Source organism: Maniola jurtina, chromosome 5 (assembly GCF_905333055.1).
Source record: "Maniola jurtina chromosome 5, ilManJurt1.1, whole genome shotgun sequence".
Classification (NCBI taxonomy): Eukaryota; Metazoa; Arthropoda; class Insecta; order Lepidoptera; family Nymphalidae; genus Maniola; species Maniola jurtina.
Window position 1 is genome coordinate 5,138,943 of NC_060033.1, and position 20,858 is coordinate 5,159,800.

General features: G+C 37.0%; 1 protein-coding gene across 8 annotated transcripts in view; it reads left to right on the forward strand.

The window, feature by feature from the left end:
• Positions 1-18,208, forward strand: part of LOC123865769 (myb protein) — a 65,599-nt gene extending 47,391 nt beyond the window's left edge. For 6 of the 8 annotated variants that reach the window (XM_045906994.1, XM_045906992.1, XM_045906993.1 and 3 more), the window contains 11 exons: positions 2,378-2,475; positions 3,130-3,264; positions 3,926-4,091; positions 5,416-5,624; positions 6,003-6,088; positions 7,025-7,176; positions 7,838-7,984; positions 8,497-8,582; positions 8,852-9,044; positions 9,599-9,775; positions 11,715-15,357. In XM_045906994.1, coding sequence (XP_045762950.1) covers positions 2,378-2,475; positions 3,130-3,264; positions 3,926-4,091; positions 5,416-5,624; positions 6,003-6,088; positions 7,025-7,176; positions 7,838-7,984; positions 8,497-8,582; positions 8,852-9,044; positions 9,599-9,775; positions 11,715-12,377 — 2,112 coding nt within the window. In that variant the 3' untranslated portion in view covers positions 12,378-15,357. Of the gene's footprint in view, positions 1-2,377; positions 2,476-3,129; positions 3,265-3,925; positions 4,092-5,415; positions 5,625-6,002; positions 6,089-7,024; positions 7,177-7,837; positions 7,985-8,496; positions 8,583-8,851; positions 9,045-9,598; positions 9,776-11,714; positions 15,358-16,877; positions 16,992-17,958 lie in introns of those variants that run through there. The other 2 variants (XM_045906999.1, XM_045906997.1) reach the window with 2 other exon arrangements.
• Positions 18,209-20,858: the final 2,650 nt, after the last annotated feature.

Genomic DNA, 20,858 nt, shown 5'->3' on the forward strand with positions numbered 1-20,858 from the left:
GTTAGTATGACTTTGCAGATGAGTTTAAATTGAAACTTGAGACAATTTGTACGTTCCGTAGATCAATTTGAGATTAAGTTGGAAGACCCCCTACTAAGACAGACGACATCAAACGAGTCGTACGGAGCCGCCACACTGGATTCAGGCGGAGACCGTGATGTGTGAAAGTCGGCAGATGAGAACAGACCTATGTCTAGTGTGGACGTCTATCGGATGTAATGGAACCTCGATAGCTCAAAGGTTGAGGAGTGGACTGGATTCCGATAGGTCGGCGGTTCAAACCCCACCCGTTGCACTTTTGTCGTACCCACTCCTGGTACAAGCTTTACGCTTAATTGGAGGGGAAAGGGAAGTATTAGTCATGATTAGCATGGCTAATATTCTTTAAAAAAATATGGCTAATATTTACAATTTAACTTTTGGGATCATGGCTGCACATTTTTATCTACTTATATGTTAGACATTATTTCCAGTTGTTTCTTTACCAATTATATTAATTTATTAATGTTCAAAGAAGTCATTGTTTCTGTCACCATCTAAGGTAATTTTTGAGCTGCACAACTTGACGGAAAATCCTATCCTTTTGTCTCAGCCATTATGTCCAGGCTCTATGAAATTTTAGTATTCTTAACATGTCATAGTTATAACCGTAACCCAATATCATATCGCATCGTTAATCTTCTGAATAAAATCTTGTTAGCAATCTCAAGTAGGTTGGTACTTCAAGACTATAAAGTATAATATGACGGCATCTCAAGGACGCAATTAGCTACAAGCTGTAGTTATATATGTGGTTTTACAAAGGAGTTTTTGTCCCATATAGCCCACGCTTCTAGTAACAGAACACGTGTATTGAAAATTTTATTATAGGCATGACGAATAGTTGGAGCTGTTTTAGAATTGGAATAATGAATGATTTTTAACCGACTTCCAAAAAAGGAGGAGGTTCTCAATTCGTCGGAATCTTTTTTTTTTTTATTTTTTTTTTATTTTTTATGTATGTTCCCCGATTACTCAAAGACCCCTGGACCGATTTGGAAATTATTTTTTTTGTTTGAAAGGGTATACTGTGCAGGTGGTCCCATATAAATTTGGTAAAGATCTGATGAATATCTTCGGAGATGGAGAACAGAACTCCTCAATAGATAGGAGCTAATTGCTCGCGATCAGTGTAATAGCTTAGTAAACAGTAGGGTTTTAACTGGGCATAGCATATTATAGTACAGTGGGCCACTAAAAATTGTGAAATAAAATTTTTTCAAAAGAAAAATAAAACCGACTTCAAAAACCACAAACACTAAAAAGTAAAAAATAACTTTTATTTAGCTACACGTGTAATGTATCTAGGTATGAAGTCGAGCGAGCATATTAAAACAAAATTAGAAATCCAAGAGTGAAGCTCGCCTGACTTCATACCTAGGTACATTACACGTGTAGCTAAATAAAAGTTATTTTTTACTTTTTAGTGTTTGTGGTTTTTGAAGTCGGTTTTATTTTTCTTTTTTAGTACTCTTTATTTGAATTTATAGAAAACTAGCTTATGCCCGCGACTTCGTCTCTTATCTCCAGCTTGTTTTCAGAATATAATTCAAAATTAGTATTTTGAATTATATTCCAAAGGATCTCAAAAAATCTAAAATAATTTCCATTATTATTAAAAGTGTAAATAGACTGAATAAATAACAATTAGATATATCAAAGGTAAAGTCATTCAGCGTTGAGCCCTAAAATCAATAACATCTTTATTAACTTAATAATCATAAACATTGTCGTTTGACAAGTTTTTTGCTTAAATAAGTGCCACTCACAGCTGATCCAACGATATTATTCGAATTTTTTCAAACACCAGATTACCTTGAGAAGTAACGATTCACATGTTTTGTTCATCGCTTCTTTTGTACTTTTTTTATTGCTTTTTTACTATTATATTGGTCATTGATAATCTTATAATGATACTTATAGTTTAAGAGATCGCGTGGAACTTACTTGTTTGTTGGTCGTAAAAAACAAGAGCATGACTGCGTTAATTGAAATATTGTTTTTTGAATCGTTGGCATCATGTAAACTTGATATCGTAGCAAAAACTGATATAACGAATGTATCGATCTCTTGTTTTCTATAATTATAATTTTACACAAATTCGTCTTTTCGAGCAATCTGGAATGACATAATATCGTAAACGCAAAATATTGAACAAATAATATTATAATAGTATGTATTACTCAAACAAAAAAAAATTACATAGGTACCTACATACCTATGAAATCTACACAGAATTTAAGATTTATTTTATTTTATATTTAGGACAGTAAAAAACTACATAGTACGTAAGAATTCATAATTAATTATTTGAAAATTATTTATTTTGTTGTTTCAGGAGGACGAGAAAGTCGTAGAGTTAGTTACTAAGTACGGTCCAAAGAAATGGACACTAATAGCAAGGCACCTCAAAGGCAGGATAGGAAAACAGTGCAGGTAATACTTATAGCGAAAATCGCTTATTTTGTTCCTCTTGTAAGCCTTAAAATTTTATTTCTCCTAACAAGTTCAAAATGCTGAACTAAAGTATACTGATTTCGAACATAAGCATCATGCTCAAAAAGAACAGAACATTGTATTTTGTTTAGTAAAACAAGTTTTAGGTCTTAGTATAGAAAGATACAGTATACCTAAGTAGTTTCAATTTGGAAATGAATTGTAGAATATACAAGACAATTCTACGCACCGGAAAAGCCGCACGACAAGCGATTTAGCGTTCCAGTACGATACCGTGTAGAAAACAAAGGGGTATGGGTTTAATTAAAAAAAACTGCCATACCATTTTAAATAGTGAATGCAATAATTAGTAATAATTTGACATGTTTGTTACAATAAATAAATTCAATAAATTTTGCACGCCATGCTTGGCAGAATATGCGGTTCCACATAATGTTTAAGACCAATGTACTTGTATATTATACCATATTCTAGCAAATAAACACTTCTTATTCTTATTCTTATTCTTATACCCCTTCCAGGTTAGTCCGCTTCCATCTTAAACTGCATCACCACTTATTTCCAGGTGAGATTGCAGTCAAGGGCTAACTTGTATCTGAATAAATAAATAAATAATTCCATGCTTCTTTTCAGAGAACGGTGGCACAATCATTTAAATCCGTCGATAAAGAAAACTGCGTGGACGGAGCAGGAAGACAGGATTATATACCAAGCGCACAAACAATTAGGGAACCAGTGGGCCAGGATTGCCAAACTACTGCCGGGCAGGTAAATAGCATTATTTAGATCAATAATAAGCCACTTTCCTACGCCTCCTGCTAACTCACTCTTGGTGTTTTTTTCATCAAAAATGATTACATTTGTTAGTAAATTTAGCAGGAAGTGTCAAACCTTGCCTGTTAGCATTTGAATATGGGTTTACGCATTTCACATTTGGTGATTGATGGTGATGTGATTTGGAGGATCTCGCCCAAGTCACACTCCATGCACGTTTCCCTCCAATGATATAGATTAATTATAGATCATCCTCAGAAAATGTTGACTACAATGCAACACATTGGCTATGTGTCAGTCGTATGTTTACCTAATAACTCATCTGAAAATTACCATGAATATTTTTTTATACAACACTTGACCTTATCCTATCACATAATAATATTATAGAATATGAGATCAAAGTCTACACAAATCTGACAATGATTGAAAAAATAAGTCTTAAATTATAATTTATTTATAACTCCATTCAATTCAATTCAAAATATTTTTAAGTATTCAATTAGACTATTAACAAGTACTTTTGAATCGTCAAGAGCATCTATCACTGGTTCGGAATGTCTTTCCTACCGAGAACCAGCAAGAAACTCTGCTATTAGAAGTTAAGTAGGTAAAATTCTAAAATAATCTAATTTTTACAAATCCTCTATTTCAGGACAGACAATGCAATAAAAAATCACTGGAACTCCACAATGAGGCGGAAATACGAGCCAGACCTACTGGATAGCTTCGAAACTCTCCGACGCAAGCAGATGCGAACCAAGCGACCTGAGCAAGTAAGCGACGAGCGTAGAGAGAGGGTCGTAGTCGCTTTCAATGATGTTAGTGTGCTTTTTGTTTTTATGTTATAATAAACACGCTTAAACACCGCACCTCACGCCATGCCACTCACCCCACCGATTACAAGTCACGCCACCCCACGCTACGCCACATGCAATAAAATAACATTCGAACTCCATCCACAATGAGGCGGAAATACGAGCCAGACCTACTGGATAGCTTCGAAACTCTCCGACGCAAGCAGATGCGAACCAAGCGACCTGAGCAAGTAAGCGACGAGCGTAGAGAGAGGGTCGTAGTCGCTTTCAATGATGTTAGTGTGCTTTTTGTTTTTATGTTATAATAATCACGCTTAAACACCGCACCTCACGCCATGCCACTCACCCCACCGATTACAAGTCACGCCACCCCACGCTACGCCACATGCAATAAAATAACATTCGAACTCCACAATAAGGCGGAAATACGAGCCAGACCTGCTGGATAGCTTCGAAACTCGACGCAAGTAGACGTGAGCTAAATGACCCGAGCAAGTAAGCGACGAACGTAGAAAAGGGTTGTATAGTCGCTAGTCGCTTTCAGTGATGTTAGTGTTTTGTTTTGTTTCTTTTTTTGATGGTAAAACATTTCAGAACACCGCACTGCATACCAACTCACCCGACAAATGAAATAATGTATGTATTTGGTTTGCCAAATGTGCTTAAAAATAGTAGTTTATATTATGTATGTATTTAGTGTGTATGTATATAGTATTGGATGGATAGTCTCTTTGTAGTCTCTTTCAAATAATGTTGTGTTTTTGTGTAATGGTTAACGTTTTTCCAACACTGCACTGCACGCCATGTCTAATCTCACCCTACGCCACTACATGTCACGCATCCTCACCCCACGCAATACCAAGCCACCCACGCCACGCAACTCGCACACAGCTAGTCACTCCACCCCACTCACACCACTCACTATATGTCACTCCACCCGACCCACACCACTATATGTCACGGCACCCCACTCACACCACTATATGTCCCGTCGCTCCACCCACACCATACACGTCATCCCACATACACCACTACATGTCATGCCACCTCATGTCACATAAATAATGTTCCAAGACACACATTCTTCCATAATTCTTTCGTGTTTGTTTATATGTTTTTTTTTTCTTTTGTATTTAATATTTTATTTTGTACCTCACAAGTACGTACTTTCCGTAAAGGAGATAAAGTTATATTTACTTTGTAACATTGTATAAAATGAAATTCTACGATCTAAAATCGTAGAATTTCTCCAAGTATCGTCCGTTTATATAATCGACTTCTAAAAAAGAGAAGGTCCTTAATGCGGTGCGTATTGTTATTGTTTCAGTCAAGTCAGAACTGGACAGACACGTTCAACGAGTCAACTCAGAGCAACTCCTCAAGCACGAGTCAGCCGTCGAAACAAGTGTTACACTTTAGGCAAGTGTTGAAGGATCAGCTCAACAGCTTGCAACAGCAGCCTAGAAGGGACAAGTCGCCTGACCGAGGAGGCTTGGTCGCCGCCGATACTGTGGAGATCGTTGAAACACCTTTTAAGTAAGTTCATCATTTTATTTAAACATCTTTATTGTTAACAAAAATTACATTGCCTTAAAATAAACAACGATAACAACTGCGTTAGTAATTATTACAAACATACATACGTTATTACGTATTACAAAGAGTAAGAATACAGGATACACTTAAAAAACAAAGGGCGACCTTACCACCATTGGTACTGGTATTGGTATTGGTTCATCATCATTGGTACTGATTCTGAGCGCAACTAAATTTTAGGGTATTTGCAGTTACTTTTAGTTTAGAGAATCTATCTGCTGAAGAAATACCAATATACTTGATATAAGAACTTCAATGTTATCAGCATTAAATGTCGTTAAAATCTTAAAGTAATGCATGTTAAAATATTACTTTTAGATTCGTGAACATAGAACATCTCTCCGATGACTCTGCTATCAAGAATTATTTAAATCAAGCATCTACGGCCGATAGTAATAGCACAGGTAAATCACCCCCCTTATTATATTGTGTATTTACAATTTCCCTTTCGCAGTTGTAAGGCTGTCTTATAGGTGGGAGGCCCCGGGTTCGATTAACAGCAGGCGCAATTTAGGAATTTATATTTTCTAAATTGTCTCTGTTCTGGGGAGGCTTCGGCCGTCGCTAGTTACCACATTACCAGTAAACACGTGCCTCCAGCGATTGAGCATTCCAGTATGATGCCGTGTAGAAACCGATCTGGGGTATAGGTTTTTAATGAAACTGCCATACTCCTTCCAAGTAAGCCCACTTCCATCTTAAACTGATTGACCTGTATATTTTTGCGATACGCCCATTTTGTCGATGTCGCCCAGCTTAACTCAGTATCCCAATTTTAAACGAATATCTCAATTTATTACTCAACTAGCTATAATGCTCTCGATTTTGCCCGCGAGGATTTAGGTTTTTGAAAATCACGTGGGAACTCTGATTTTCCGGGATAAAAAGTATTCCTAGGATGTAACCTACCTCCAATTTCGTCAAAATCGGTTAAACGGATGGGCCATGAAAAGTTCACAGGCAGACAGTTTCCCATCTATATGAATATTATAAATACGAAAGTGTGTCTGTCTGTCTGTTTGCTAGCTTTTCACAGCCCAACAGTTAAACCGATTTTGATCAAATTTAGTACACAGCTAGCTTACATCCCGGGGATGGACATAGGCTACTTTTTATCCCGGAAAATCAAAGAGTTCTCACGGGATTCTCAAAGACCCATTCGTTAAACCGACTTATATGGGTACAGACTTAGTTTACATCCCGGGACGGACATAAGTACTTTTTATTCAGAAAAAGCAGAGTTCCCAACGGGATTTTTAACAAAACCTAATTCCACGCAGATGAAGTCGCAGGCATCCTTTAGTTTATAATATACAGATTATTATTATATTATTTTTCAGTAACATACTCGATCCAATCGGAAGGGAGCAAGGAGATCGTAATTCCCACAGTGTACCTGTCTCCAAAGAAGAGTACGGAAGCCATTAGTCCACCGCCCATACTGAGGCGAGGCAAGGTCAAGAGGCAGGCCGCCATCACACACAACCCACATGTGAGTCTACGTATTGTATCACTATTTTTTTAACTAACCGTTTTTATACTTGGTAACCCGTGATAGCCTAATACAATACAATTCTTTGTTTGCATAATGTGTTTAAGTACATACATTAGGTGTTAAATGTAAGAAACATAGTTCAGCACATTAGCCATGTCGACGTACAAATACGTACTATGTATAAAAAACAATGTTCTCAAAGGTGTGTGAAGTCTGCAAATCCCCAATTGGCCAGCGTGGTAGACTATGGCCAAAACTCTTCTCATTCCATGGGTTGGTTTCGTTTAGTTAATTTTTTTATAGGGGTAGCTTCTGTGTACATTTAGGGTCCTGTATCGCCGGAGAAAAAGAAATCCTTAAAGGAATCCTATCACTTTGTCATCTGTCTGTCTGTCTGTCAATGCCTGTCAAGGGCATCAAAACCTTTAGGATACTTCCTGTTGACCAGAATCATGAAACTTTATGACCACCACCACCACCATGACTTAGATTGATCTAGATGTATGGGATGTTTTTCAAATCCTTACATCACCCCAAGTGACACTGGCTGTAAATTTAAAAAAAAAAAATTAGTATGTCAGGGCAGTCGTGTTTTTTAATTAATTAAATGAGATTTGCTGTAGTTTTTTTGTGATACATTTTTTTTCTTTGTTTGTAGGTATGGGAGAAAGCAATATCAAAAGTGTTGGACGGCGCGACTCCAATCAAGGCTCTGCCCTTCAGTCCGTCTCAGTTCCTCAACTCGCCCGCAGGACTCTCCTTCCCGACCTTCGATACGCCTCTGAGACATACGCAAAGTAGCAGAGTAAGTTCACACAGTAGAGAACGTACCAAAATAAGTTAACATAATACATCAAGCGAGAAAAATCTAAGAGTATGGAGAGAAAACACTAAAAGTGTGACGGCTTTTTTTGGGAAAAAAGGCCGTCACACATAAAACCTGTATTAATCAATAGCTGGCATCAAACTCATTTTGCATTTTGTCTCATACAAACAAGTATTGTTTGAGATGAAATCTTCCAAAGTGTCAAGTTTCTAACAGTCTAACCATCAGTACCACTTTGATAGTTTATGTCTCGGAAGCGTGGCACTTTGGAAGATTTTGTCTCATAAACAAGATATATTAGCAATAAGCAATCGAAAAATGTTAATTTCTGTTTATAAAATTATATAAAGATTACAATTTTTTTTGACTGTTCTACAAATATTCGGAACGCACGAAACTGTAGCCGTAGTAGTAATTTAATCAAATCTGAACCATTAAGAATATGATTTTGGTTGCTTTACGATATTAATTGTAGTGATTCCTTATTTCAGGATCTAGGCGCTAGTCCACTACTTCACACTCCCACGCCCGTGAATATAACCCCTGATGGAAGTCACTTCAAGACCAACACGCCAAAGTAAGTTGAACTCAAAAAACCCCGGCCAGGTTTGTTGTGGGTTCTTCTCAGACTTGGGCACGTTTGGAACTCTCTTACATTTTGTTTTAAGTTTACGTAATTAGAAAGACACTAAAAAAAACGTTTATTTCTTAAATTGTGCCACACAATTCACACATCTCATATTCATATTAACTAAGATTTGGTTATCCCACCGCTTTCTCAACTTGAGCAGGATCCCTTTGTGTACGAGTTCGACTCGCACCTGACCGGGATTTTTTAAATTTCAGAACACCAACTCCTTTCAAAATGGCGATGGCGGAAATAGGCAAGAAATCCGGCCTCAAATACGAACCGTCGAGTCCGGGTCTCCTCGTTGAAGATATAACGGAGATGATCAAACGCGAAGAGAACTCCGATAGTACAGTACAATTGAACGACTCTATGCTATCATCCACTGCGGAACAGGAAATTAATGTGCAGGTAGGTCTAAATGTTATTGTACTCTGCCCAGCCCCCTGATTGTGTACGAAAAACGTATTCATCGTTATCGTCAAGAAATTCTGCCCTTTGATTGGCTGTGAAAAAAGGTCAACAGCGAATGAACCAATCAAAGGGCAGAATTTTTTGACGATAACGATGAATACGTTTTTCTTACAGAATCGGGGGGCAGTTTTCGTTTAATTTAAATTTTTTCTGATGGTATGGAGTGCTTGTCATATATTTTTACAAAGGACTCATTTGGTATGGGGTTAAAAAACTCTTAACGACAACTCTACAGACTACACGAAAAAGGAAAAAAGACAGACGTGCCTTAGACTAACGAAAATTCGATCAAACTACGTATTTCATCTTTATTATTAACCCATCGCCGATTCAGCACGTGTCTCCTCTCAAAACGAAAAGGGCTTCTTCTTCTAGTGCCATCTCCTATCGGAGATTGGCAATCATTGTGGCTAACTGTTCACCGCTGCTCTAAACAGTGACCTTGTACTCATATTGAATAAAAATATGTAGTTTATGATTTATTTTTACAGGTGAACGATTCGGGCATAGGCAGCGGTCGACGCAACACGGATAAGGAAAACATGCCGTCGCACAAGAAAGCGCGCAAAGCGCTCGCGCAGAGCTGGGGCAACGCTACTGCTACTAGCACGCCACATTCACACTCGCAATCGCAAGTGCCTGACGTGTCATTTATCGTGGAAACGCCTGTAAGTTGACTACTAATGCATGGTTTCTAGATACAATTTTGTAGCCCGCTAGTAGCTGGCTATATACTCACGACATCATATCGGTAAGTAGTTTAGCTTTGCACAAGAAAGCTCGCAAAGCGCTCGCGCAGAGCTGGGGCAACGCTACTGCTACTAGCACGCCACACTCGCACTCGCAATCGCAAGTGCCTGACGTGTCATTTATCGTGGAAACGCCTGTAAGTTGACTACTAATGCATGGTTTCTAGATACAATTTTGTAGCCCGCTAGTTGCTGGCTATATACTCACGACATCATATCGGTAAGTAGTTTAGCTTTGCACAAGAAAGCTCGCAAAGCGCTCGCGCAGAGCTGGGGCAACGCTACTGCTACTAGCACGCCACATTCACACTCGCAATCGCAAGTGCCTGACGTGTCATTTATCGTGGAAACGCCTGTAAGTTGACTACTAATGCATGGTTTCTAGATACAATTTTGTAGCCCGCTAGTTGCTGGCTATATACTCACGACATCATATCGGTAAGTAGTTTAGCTTTGCACAAGAAAGCTCGCAAAGCGCTCGCGCAGAGCTGGGGCAACGCTACTGCTACTAGCACGCCACATTCACACTCGCAATCGCAAGTGCCTGACGTGTCATTTATCGTGGAAACGCCTGTAAGTTGACTACTAATGCATGGTTTCTAGATACAATTTTGTAGCCCGCTAGTTGCTGGCTATATACTCACGACATCATATCGGTAAGTAGTTTAGCTTTGCACAAGAAAGCTCGCAAAGCGCTCGCGCAGAGCTGGGGCAACGCTACTGCTACTAGCACGCCACATTCACACTCGCAATCGCAAGTGCCTGACGTGTCATTTATCGTGGAAACGCCTGTAAGTTGACTACTAATGCATGGTTTCTAGATACAATTTTGTAGCCCGCTAGTTGCTGGCTATATACTCACGACATCATATCGGTAAGTAGTTTAGCTTTGCACAAGAAAGCTCGCAAAGCGCTCGCGCAGAGCTGGGGCAACGCTACTGCTACTAGCACGCCACATTCACACTCGCAATCGCAAGTGCCTGACGTGTCATTTATCGTGGAAACGCCTGTAAGTTGACTACTAATGCATGGTTTCTAGATACAATTTTGTAGCCCGCTAGTTGCTGGCTATATACTCACGACATCATATCGGTAAGTAGTTTAGCTTTGCACAAGAAAGCTCGCAAAGCGCTCGCACCGAGCTGGGGCAACGCTACTGCTACTAGCACGCCACATTCACACTCGCAATCGCAAGTGCCTGACGTGTCATTTATCGTGGAAACGCCTGTAAGTTGACTACTAATGCATGGTTTCTAGATACAATTTTGTAGCCCGCTAGTTGCTGGCTATATACTCACGACATCATATCGGTAAGTAGTTTAGCTTTGCACAAGAAAGCTCGCAAAGCGCTCGCGCAGAGCTGGGGCAACGCTACTGCTACTAGCACGCCACATTCACACTCGCAATCGCAAGTGCCTGACGTGTCATTTATCGTGGAAACGCCTGTAAGTTGACTACTAATGCATGGTTTCTAGATACAATTTTGTAGCCCGCTAGTTGCTGGCTATATACTCACGACATCATATCGGTAAGTAGTTTAGCTTTGCACAAGAAAGCTCGCAAAGCGCTCGCACCGAGCTGGGGCAACGCTACTGCTACTAGCACGCCACACTCGCACTCGCAATCGCAAGTACCTGCCGCGTCATTTTTTGTGGAAACGCCTATAAGTTGACTACTAATGCATGGTTGGTCAGCAAGATGCCAGCTATACTTAACTTACGGCTTTAGTTGCCCTTATCACACAATTTATAATGTCCGCGTTAAGGTGTATCCAACGTTTAGTAGTTTTGAAACGTCTGACACCCGAATTTTTTAATTTTTAATATTGTAAAGCTAAAAGATTTTTGTATTGTTTCAGAGCAAAACCCTTGCTGGAGATAGTTCTGTACTCTTCTCCCCACCATCCATCGTGAAGAACTCGCTTCTAGAAGAATCTACCAGCCTCCATAGCTTCGAAAACACTCCGGAACCAATGAGCATGGAGGAAATGGACATAGAAAACGTTATCTCAGAAAAAACTAAGGTACAACACAGGTCCTATATCCATACTAATCCTCTACCTAACACCCTCGATCCCAATTTAATACTCTATGATGACATTTACGACAACCAGACGGACTTACGACCGAATCCTAGTGTATTTAGAAATATTACTAATATCGAATCCCCCAGAAGTTTCGCGAGATTAAACGCGGAGAGGTTACGAACTATTACAAGTTCTAATGAGTTAGCTTGCGATAACGGTAATAGTTTAAGTCATATTAGCAATAACGTTACTAGCGGCAATAACGTTACAAATAGCGGAGCATTAATAGCTCCTAAAGAAGTACTCGCTAATGCGTTGGCTGATCACATTTATAAAGTGACGAATCAAAAGCCGTCGACGTCGCGTATAGATGAAATATTGACCAATAAAGTGCTGAAAAGCAATGAGGTTGAAAAGGAAAATCAATGGTGGCAGATAGAGAAAGAAACGGACGAATTATACAATGACTATTATATGTTCACTAATAATATGTGAAGTTTGGTATTATAAAATGGGATATGGTAATAAAACATCGCTTACAGTAACATAACGTTATTAGTAACGTTTGTTTTGTAACGTTATTCTAAATAGTTACTCGATGACTGATACGCGAACACTGAACACGATACCAAAAGTTACAAGATGTTTCGCATTACATTGATAAAATAATAATAATTAGGTAATAGAAATGTACAGGAGTAAAAACGGTTGTGAAGTAATATAAATACCGATTTGTAGTATGTAGATAGATAGGTAGGTTATAAAGACGCAAACACATTACTGTGTTGTGGTGTGTCGTGAGTCATGACATGATAGAAGGCGATCGGAATCTATATCGCATCAGACCGAGCTCACTTTGTCACGTGAGAGAGAGATAGATAAGGGTTAACGCGATAAAAAGAGAGGCGTTTATTAAACTTTAGGCAGCAGTAGTCTTTTCGAAATAAGCCTTATGTACCTATAAGCTACTATTAAATATTCTGTTATTGAAGTATGAAGATACCATAGCGCTCTGGCGCGCTTTCACTGGCCATGTATCTAAATGCAACTAGATGTAGGATTGTCATAGAAGTGTGAGATGTCGCTACTCCAAGCCCATTAAAACCACCAGTGTGTGTTTTTGTAAAACCAGACGTATTTGCTTAGCGTTAGACTTTAATTTGGTTTGATTTTGACGCTATTGTATAAATAATCTGCATCACGCTGTCTCGGTATCAAAGATAGAAGATACATTTTTCTACCTATTAATTTTTTTTAATTTGTGGTTGTGACACATCACAACAGTGTAATATGTTTGGACCATAATAGCGGCTGCCGGCGGCTCTGCGTATCTAACCTAAAATCTTGAAAAGACATATAACAGATTTTCAAAACCTGATAATATGTTATAAAATACTAACGAATTATGACTATTAAAACACAATGAACTAACTAATGCATTGCATGATGCAACACAATGAACTAATGAAGATAATTATTTCTTGCATTATCGCAAAAATATAAAAAACTTTTTGCCTAAAAATATTTGTATTATATTAATCATTCAATTTCTAAGTGAATGTTTTATTCGTTTTTCGAAAGGGTTAATAATTATGATCAAAGTTATAAATATATAATTTTTTCTTTGTAAAAAAAGTTTTAACTTTTAGCTCAATAAGTATAGTTATAAGCGCACCAAAAGATGAGATTAGGGCGTAGGCTACCAAAGATGAAATCTTCATCAAATGAATATATCCTTGGATTTTAATATATTCATCATTAGTATTAGATTTTTTAATTAGGTTCTACGTTTATAAATGTTTACCTCAAGTTTACCATGCACCAAATTATTTTAGTGTTATTAGTTTTTAGTTTCTTTAAGAATCGTGAGTTTAAAGTTTAGGTTTGGTTTGTTTTGAATTGTATGAAACGAATTGTTTCTAAAACAGATCTGACTACGGTTACGAAAATTTATTTTAGCGGACTAACTTGGCGTAATTTGAAAATCAAGTATCAAAAAATCAACTAACATGATAAAATTATTATAAATAATTATTTATTCATAAAAACTAAAAAAAGTTATGATATTGTGGCTAGTTCTGTTTTACACGATTTGTAAACTAAATTAAATTGACAGGACTCAGTGTGAGATCTATAGAGCGCACTTGGACTTTCTTTGACTAAGACAAAGTTAAAACGAGACAGATGTATATCTCTCACATAAATCTGTCTCGTTTTAACTCACTCTTAAGTCTGAGCAAAGTCAAAATGCGCTCAATAAATCTCAGCCTAAATCTAGTGCCATCCTTTTCCGCAAGGAGTATTTTGAAAGAGATAACAGTATATTTCGACCTGTCTCTTTAGTTCAGAGATTGTATGAAATAGAATTATCCGCGTTGATTTAAAAAAAACTCGTTTAATAAAAACAACTCGCAATAAATTTTACCGTAGTTCGGTTAGGGAGAAAGATTTTGAAGTGAATTGAAAGTATTAAAATTGGCTGTACGGATAAAAAAATCTAGATCTAGGCTGTCGTAGTTACGGTTTTAAGTTTCAAATACTAACTATCCCTGTTAGGTGACCTATCCTACCCTTGTATTTATTATTGAAAGTCTATTAAATAGTATTTTGCTTTGTAATTTTGCCTGTAAATTTTTTGTCATTTTTTTTCTTTTAACTTATTCGACTACCATCGTCGTGTGTAATGTAATTACGAAACTATTTATTTTCTATCACTTTTTCTTTGTTAAAGTATTCACAATTTTAATATAAATCGGCAGCTACTTAAAGAGTATTTTTTTGAAATGATAAAATGGCATATTCCCATAACCTGATCCACCATCTTGTAACCTTTACCGTACCCTTTCCAGTACAGATATAAAATAGGCAGCGATTTTTATCCCTTCATTTAACCAAAAGAGGAATAAATGGAACTATAGTCAAGTTTACAATCTGAAAGAGTGTCTTGGTGCTTTTTGCCAACCTCTAATAAATCAGTCTGCAATTTTTTTTTTAAATTGCTAGTAATACTTTTATTGTAAGCACGAATTGAATTTTCACAAAGCGAGAACATTTCGCTTTTCTTTATTAAACTTGACTATTTCGTCTAGTTACACTTTTTTCTTGTGGTTAATGAAAGGGATAGCTATAAATCGCACAATCTATTTTATATTCCCATCTTTCCCTGTACAATATTGACAGACCAGTGTTGAATCTACATTTTTTGATATTTATTTTAAAAACTTATTTATTTTCTTGTTGAACATTTTTGTTTTTCTTTTTGTTAATAATTTATGTTTTTTTAAAATGTTTTAATTTATTCTGTAGTGATAGGGTTTTTTTTTGTATTATCACAAACTATTCTTTGTAAGATTAAAGTACGAATGTGTTTATTTCTGTTTTTTAGTTTAGTCACTGTCAATATTGTTAGTCCAGTCCAAAGTCCAAATGAGACCCAATGTCATTTTTTATTTCAATAAATGTACTTAATATCTAATCTTTGTTTGTTTTCACCCAAACGCTGCCTTTTATCAATCAAAAATATTTTCGTTACACTACATACTTTCATAATATTCATCACTTCTGAACCGATTTCAAAATATTTTATTTTACCTATGGGAAAAAGTTTCAGTAGCATTATTGTCATAAGCAATTGTTTGTATTACTAACAAAATGGATGTAACATCTGGAATAAAGATTATTCTAAAGGTATAAACGCACTTACGCTGAGCTGCGCGACGCGAGGCGCCACGTCAAATATACTTTTTATGAGTTTATATGGAGCAAAGCGCACTTGAGCGACGAGGCATGGCAAGTTTATACTAGCCGATGCCCGCGACCAAATTTCAGCCAAATCGTCCAGTAGTTTTTGCGTGAAAGAGTAACAAACATCCATACATCCATCCATACATACAAACTTTCGCGTTTATATTATCAGTAGGAGTAAGGCGCTATCGCGTCGCGTAGCGAAGCGTAAGTGCGTTTGTACCTTTAATGCTATCGTTATGTCAATGTCTGCAAGTTTTACTATACAAGCTCGCAGAAGTAGACTTGCTTGTTTACACTGGGTAAGAAATGTGCAAGTTAGTTGCTAGAGCTACGTATTTTTTTGCTAGCCGTAAGCTTGAACAGAAAAAGCACAGGGGAACTATGAAAATGATCGGGACATGCTAAACTATACCCGTTATCAATTGAATATCAGTGAACGACAAAACATAGAAATATGCCGTAAGCTTCATCATAGCGTAATGAAATCTCTATGTGGTGGGTGATCTCTAACGCACGCTTTATTCATATATGTATTTCGTTTTCAATCCGATCAATCTGAGCATTAGCTCCGTATCTATCTCTTAGGTTGAAATCTATAGAGTACAGTTTGAATTTGCTTAGACTTAAATTTCAGTTAAAACGAGTGCCAGCGGTATTGCGCTGTCTCGTTTTAACAGTGTCTTAAGTCTGAGCAAAGTCCAAGTGCCCTCTATAGATCTAAGCCTTAGAGTGCCGATAATGGCAGCAGCACGAACAGCAGAACGAACTATCATGATGAAGTTACGTGTTTAAGAGGGGTCTCTCTGTCACTTGCTCCATACAAACGTAGTTCGTCTCTCATTGGAATACTAACCAATGATACTCAATGGAATTTTGTAGAAACGTTCCGGAAACGTGGTTTTCCAGATTTCCGTTAAAATATTCGGTTTCAAAGTTACGCGGTCTTAAAAATTCACATACAAATCTTGGAGCCCATGTAATTTTAAAACTACATATTTTTAGAAAAATCTAAAACACCACAGGCACAGAAATTAGTTTCTAGAATATGTCTGCAAAACATGGACTTTGGTTGCTTAATATTCAAATGAAATTGGGACTACGATTGTATGGAGTAAGTGACGGAGAGAGCCCTGTTAACATACCATATGTAAAACATATGTTTTGTCGCTCTATGGGTAACATCAAGACGCTAAAAGAATCGTTTGTCGGGCTGGGGAATAGTGTAGAAAGTTCTCGCTTTTCCACTAGATATCTCGTGTAACCGGCGAGCCGCTGGTGTTGAAGAAGTCTGCAGTACGCTCCATTAAGTTCGATGAAGACCTGTCCGACGAGGTTAGAGAGGAGCGGCCGGTTTTGATTTTGGTTTGTATTTTTTTTTATTGAACGTGATATAGCGGTAAAAATCCTGGACCTATTGGAAAAACTATTGCTCGAAAGTGTATTAAGGTTAGTCAGATATAGGGTCGATTTACATTAACGCAGAGTCGAAGCGATAAAATTTAACACTTTAGTAGTACCTCTATCTCTGCAACGTGCACTTTCTATCGAGAAAAAGTTGTTTTTCTTAGGTTCCGTATCCGAAAGATGCCAACGGTACCCTGTTACTAAGCGTATGGTGTACGTTCGTCTGTCTGTCAGCTTTTTATGCCGCGGGTCTTTTTTTCCTGGGATAAAAAGTAGCCTATTTCCGTCCACGAGTTGCAAGCTATCTCTGTGTCATAAAAATTAGCAGACATACAGATCGACATACAGTTTATAATATTAGTATATGGACAGTGAGTAGTAAGGTCAAGTGCGACTTGGATTCGTATACGGAGGGTTCCGTACCATCGTACAGAATATTTTAACATTTTTAAATGCGATACTGCAAAATTATGACAACAGCGCCATCTATACGCGATTCAGTAAATATCCTATAGATATAGCTCTTTTGTATTAGAACACATTTTTTTTGTGTGTGATGTAACCACAAATTCATGATTTTCGGATTTTTTCCTTTACTTGTGTTATAGGAGCTACTTATCTGCCAAATTTCATGATTCTAGGTCATCGGGAAGTACTCTACAGGTTTTCTTAACAGACACGACAGACAGACAGACAACAAAGTGATCCTATATAAGTGTTCCGTTTTTCCTTCGGAAGAGGAGATGGCGGTCTCAAAACAGCTGTTCTGAATGGTGGTCATTTTAAATACGGCCGAAAATAAATTTCGCGTTCTTACCATCTGAAAAAAGATCAAAGTTACTCTCAAGTAGCAAGTCAATAAGAAATTTTTCTTCGAAAATGTGTCCCCGTGTGTCCTTGTATTTGAACAAACATCATTTTTCAGACCGACCTTGACAATAAATGGCAGACGTTGGTGTGCGGAAAGACTCAGGATCAACTCGACCTAACCAAGCTCGCCCATCAGTATTTGCGGAAGACTGCGCTCAAACCAAGATCGCTTAACTTTTTGTAGACTCCTATCTCTTTCAATTACACCTATAGGGCGCGACAGATTGGGATGTCAATCGGGGTATGAGGCAGTCCCCTGCCAGGGGCACGTTGCTGCAGGGGCACGTTGCCAGGGGCACGTTGATGCAGGGGCAATCGGGGTATGCCCCTGCGTCAACGTCAACTGCGCTCACACGCTGCGGGTGAGCGCGGTTGACGTGCGGGTACGCGGGGCGTCCCCCGCCTCATACCCCGATTGCCATCTCAACCTGTCGCGTACTATAAGTGCTCGTAGAACTTGGTTGTTCATGAGAATATACTATTTCAATCAACATTTACGGGCGGCACTTAATCAAAAGCGAGATGCACGATGTTTTAATAACGTCAACGTTTGGTATTAAGTTATTATTTTGCAGAACTGAACAATATTTGTAAACAAACTAAACACATTTGCAATCATTATTGGGTGAAGTATGTCTTGGCGTCGCTGGTTTTGTATTCTTGTAATTTTTATATGGTTTATTTACGCGTGGATTTGCATCAACATTTGCATTAAAATAGGAACGTTTCAAGGGTACCTCATAACTTTTAAAATAAATATTATGTTTTATTTTATTTTTTGTCAGGCATAGATAATGTTGATGGAGAGATAAATCGATATCTGGTTTAGTTTTAGATCTAAAGCATCAAAAAATAGAATAATAATAATCAGTGTATGTAATAATGTTAAGCGGGAGAATTTAGGTTTTCTTTGGTACGTCTTGCTTAGCCTACGGTATACGGGCTACTTACATTATTCGGATTTTAGTACATATTGAATGCTAAGGACGATTACGCACTGCATCCGATCCGAATCCATAAAAATACGTTCCGAAGTAGACATAGAACTATTTGTATGGTAGCTTACGCACTAGCTAGAGTCTGAGTGCAATCAGCATAAGGTTTGGTATATATTTTTTGTTGCATGATATCGTTCATTACATTGTAAGACAGATTTTTTTCAATCACCTTCCATCTTTCTGTTGCTGATTTCTTTCTTAATTCTTTATTTCTTTATTCGTACTTTATCTTGATAACAATATTTTAAAGTGAAATCGATGAAAACATCATGATATTATATTTTTTACTTTCTTACTTTTGATTTATCTTATAAAATTTTACTTAGGTAATGAATGAATGAATCGTAGTTTTGCAAAATCGTGTCCGCACATCAAAATAACATATTTTTGGTGTTTTATAAACTTTTACAAAAAAAAAAAAAATGTATAGTGCAGACATTTCGAGAATTAACTCGCCATATTAATTGTTCTATTTGTTAACTATCATGTACGATGAAAAGTACGATTTTAGTCCGTAATTTAAGGTCCATAATTTACGATTCACGTACTTTTGACATGACAGTGGACCCAGAGCAAATATGGTGAGTGAGCTCTCCAAATGTATGCATTATACTACCATTTTAGTGTCCAACCAAAGGTCGATTTCTGGCCGAAGTCGAAGGTTTAATAACGCTAAGTTTAGTTCAAGATTGGCAAAATGTCAAGGATACAATGTTGATTGAATGGCCTTGTTGAATTTGTCATAAATAATAATTATAATTAATTGGTAACACTTCGAAATAATTTCAATTACAATATTTATTTACCAGTAATTTTAAAAGCAGTTCATTTAATTTCGCTGCTTACTAGAAAACCTTTGGCTTCAGCCAAAACTTCGGACTATTTTGACCGAAGCCAAATGTATGGCCGACGGTGATTTTTTCGACCGAACGTTCGGTCGGTTACTTTTATAATTATTTAAAAAAATATTTGTATAGTAAATATAGATAGTACTTTAAGTTGTTTTAAAGTTTAAAGTAAGTAGTAAGTAGTTTAAGTTTTAAGTAAATTGTAAATACGAATTGTGTGATTTTAGGTTTAATGTCTTAGTTTAGTTATAGTTTTAAACTTTTAACAAACTTTAAACGTTTTAACTGTAACAATTTTTATTTTATTTTAAATTGTGAAAATGATTTTTATTTATTTGATTTGTTTTAGCGATACGGCTGGTGGTCTGTATTTGTAATTTTTTTTCGGTTTCTGAATACTGTTTATTTACCGTTAACTTAAACTTATGGGTGGGCATAAGTTTAAGAGTTAACTCTTTGATTTGCCGGGATAAAAAGTAGTCTATGTCACTCCAATGCAAAAAAATTACACCGATCCGTTGATTCGTTGATGAAATAATGAGCCAACATACAAAAACACATTCGTACATATATAAAATGGGTAGTGACAGGAAACTGAATAATTATTCATCAAGATAATTAATTTAGAGGATTTCAGTAATATTTCTAATGAAATAACTTGGGTTCTAAAGTTACAACGGTTCAAAATAACCTAATTAATTATTTTGTACGGGGTGATGTTTGTATGAAGCTCTAAACATCGCGATCCACGGTGTTAAGTTACGGCGTATTAAAATTAAAGGGTAGAATTTTACAACAATTAATTATATTTATTTAGGGGCCTAAATAGTGTAGGTATAGGTGACACCGATTTCCCTCTGCCATTAGTAATTTCGCATTCGAAAGAAGAAGACAAAGCATTGTGTAAAGTTACAATCATTTTAAAATGTTTATTAATTGAGCCCACATTGATAAATAAATTCACTTTTCTTTTAATTTTATAAGGTTTTACTTTTTGACTTTGTTTACGGATATGACTGTTATTACAAGTCTCGATTGTGATTTGATTCAAATAATCTGGGTTGCTTTAAAAACTAAGTGTGTATGACGTAGTTACATTTACTTACGTT